This window comes from Pteropus vampyrus, unplaced genomic scaffold (genome assembly GCF_000151845.1).
Source record: "Pteropus vampyrus isolate Shadow unplaced genomic scaffold, Pvam_2.0 Scaffold1843, whole genome shotgun sequence".
Classification (NCBI taxonomy): Eukaryota; Metazoa; Chordata; class Mammalia; order Chiroptera; family Pteropodidae; genus Pteropus; species Pteropus vampyrus.
Genome location: NW_011890624.1, coordinates 15,736 through 17,519, shown reverse-complemented (window position 1 = coordinate 17,519; position 1,784 = coordinate 15,736). Strand labels below are relative to the sequence as shown.

At 67.3% G+C, this 1,784-nt stretch overlaps 1 protein-coding gene across 1 annotated transcript; it reads left to right on the top strand.

The window, feature by feature from the left end:
- The first annotated feature begins 6 nt into the window (after positions 1 to 6).
- LOC105310283 (glutamine-dependent NAD(+) synthetase-like) lies at positions 7 to 1,784 on the top strand. Its single transcript, XM_011386471.1, has 3 exons — positions 7 to 105; positions 545 to 721; positions 1,719 to 1,784. The coding sequence occupies exons 1-3, from the start codon at positions 40 to 42 to the stop codon at positions 1,767 to 1,769; spliced, it is 294 nt and encodes a 97-aa protein (XP_011384773.1). The 5' UTR covers positions 7 to 39; the 3' UTR covers positions 1,770 to 1,784.

Here is a 1,784-nt window from a genome sequence, read left to right as displayed (position 1 = left end):
GAGCTGTCTGTCTTCGGAAGGCTCCGGAAGCTGGCCAAGATGGGGCCCTACAGCATGTTCTGCAGACTCCTCCACACCTGGGCTGGCGTCTACACCCCGCGCCAGGTACACTGCCCTGCGGGATCCGACTCACCAGGCACGTAGATGCGGCCTGACTGAATCGTGAGCTCCGAACCGGGGTTCGGCCGCGCCGTAGCGGGCACGCCGCACCCCTCTTTCTGAGGGGCGGGGAGTAAGCGCGAGGTCAGGATGTCGCTGCTTTTCTGCTCACTGTCAGGCTTGCTAGGGCCGAGGCCCGCAATGTGGCGGTCCCCACGGAACCTGCCGGAAGCCTGAGGCATAGGTCTCCTGGGCTGATGCCGTGTCCTGGGGTGCTCGTGCCAGGAGCCCACGTTGTTTAAGCTTCGCCGGCCGCCCAGCCCGAGCTCTGGCCTTTGGGGACGTTCAGATGCAGCGGGGGGCCCGTCAGCTCACACAGGCCCCCATGACACGGGGCGGGCCCCCGGCCTCGGACCCCTCCAGCTTTGCGCTCCTCGCCCACCAGGTGGCCGACAAAGTGAAGCGGTTCTTCTCGAAGTACTCTGTGAACCGGCACAAGATGACCACGCTGACACCCGCGTACCACGCCGAAAACTACAGCCCCGACGACAACCGGTTCGACCCGCGGCCGTTCCTGTACCGCAGCGGCTGGCCGTGGCAGTTCCGGTGCGTGGACACACAGGTGAGTCCGGCCGGGGAGGCGGGGGACACCTCCCCGAGGACAAGAAGCCGTCGTCCCGACGCCGTGTGCTCCCTGCCGTCCTCATTTCTGCCGAGGGGCCGGAGCGTTTGAAGCCCGTCGGCACACGCTGTTTGGGGGTACGCTCTGCCTACCAGTGTTGAGCCCCCACAATGAGGAGCCGTGCACTGCGGAGTGGGGGTCGCCGGTCACGGTCATCGCCGGGCAGCCGGCCTGTCCGGGCGGCTTCGCGTCTCCCAACCACCGGCTCTTCCCTCCCTTTCTAACGGGTGAATCATAGAGTGAAGGGTTAATAAAGTCAATTTGAAAAGCAGGCTTGGGTCCCCCCCTTCCCCACGGGAGGCGGCAGGTAAGGCGCGGCCCCTCGTGGCGGTCATCTCGCGGGAGGAGCAGGACGGCCAGCAGGGAGAGCAGGACGCGCTGAAAATGGCAAACGGGTGAGGGCGACGCTGGGCCCACCTCATGCCTGAGGCCGGGAGGCGTCCGAGGACGCGGAGGCTGGGGACGGAGCCCGCGTGGCACTGCGCGTCCATGGCTGCGGTTCTCAGGGTGAGGTGGTGTCCCCAAAGGATACCAGGCAGTGTCCGAGACGTTTAATTATCACGCCTGGGGGCGGCTCCGTGCTGCCGGCCCTTGTGGGGGACGCACCCCCCCCAACAGAGTCAGTGACAGCCGGGGCTCGGCTCCCACCAAGATGCGCGTCCCCAAGTCAGGAATGGGGTTCGGAGGCTGCACAGCCAGAAGATGGGCAGATGTAGAAAGAAGCCCGAGGCCGTGTCGCCCTCGGCGACCGCGTGCGTGCGGAGGCACGTCCTTCTGGGCCCCTCCGTGCACGGGTCTGCACTCGGCCGCGTCGAGCGCCTCGTAGATCCCGGTTCATGACCCGCCTCTCCAGTTCCCTGACCGCGGCCCTCGCCGTGCGAACGCGCGTCTCAGCTGCGCCCGCGGACGCCGTGTCCTCCCACGGCCTCTCCCACAGGTTCTCCAGCTGGAGAGGGGCCAGCGGCAGGACCTGGACGGCGTGGACTGACGTCCGGTCTCCCGC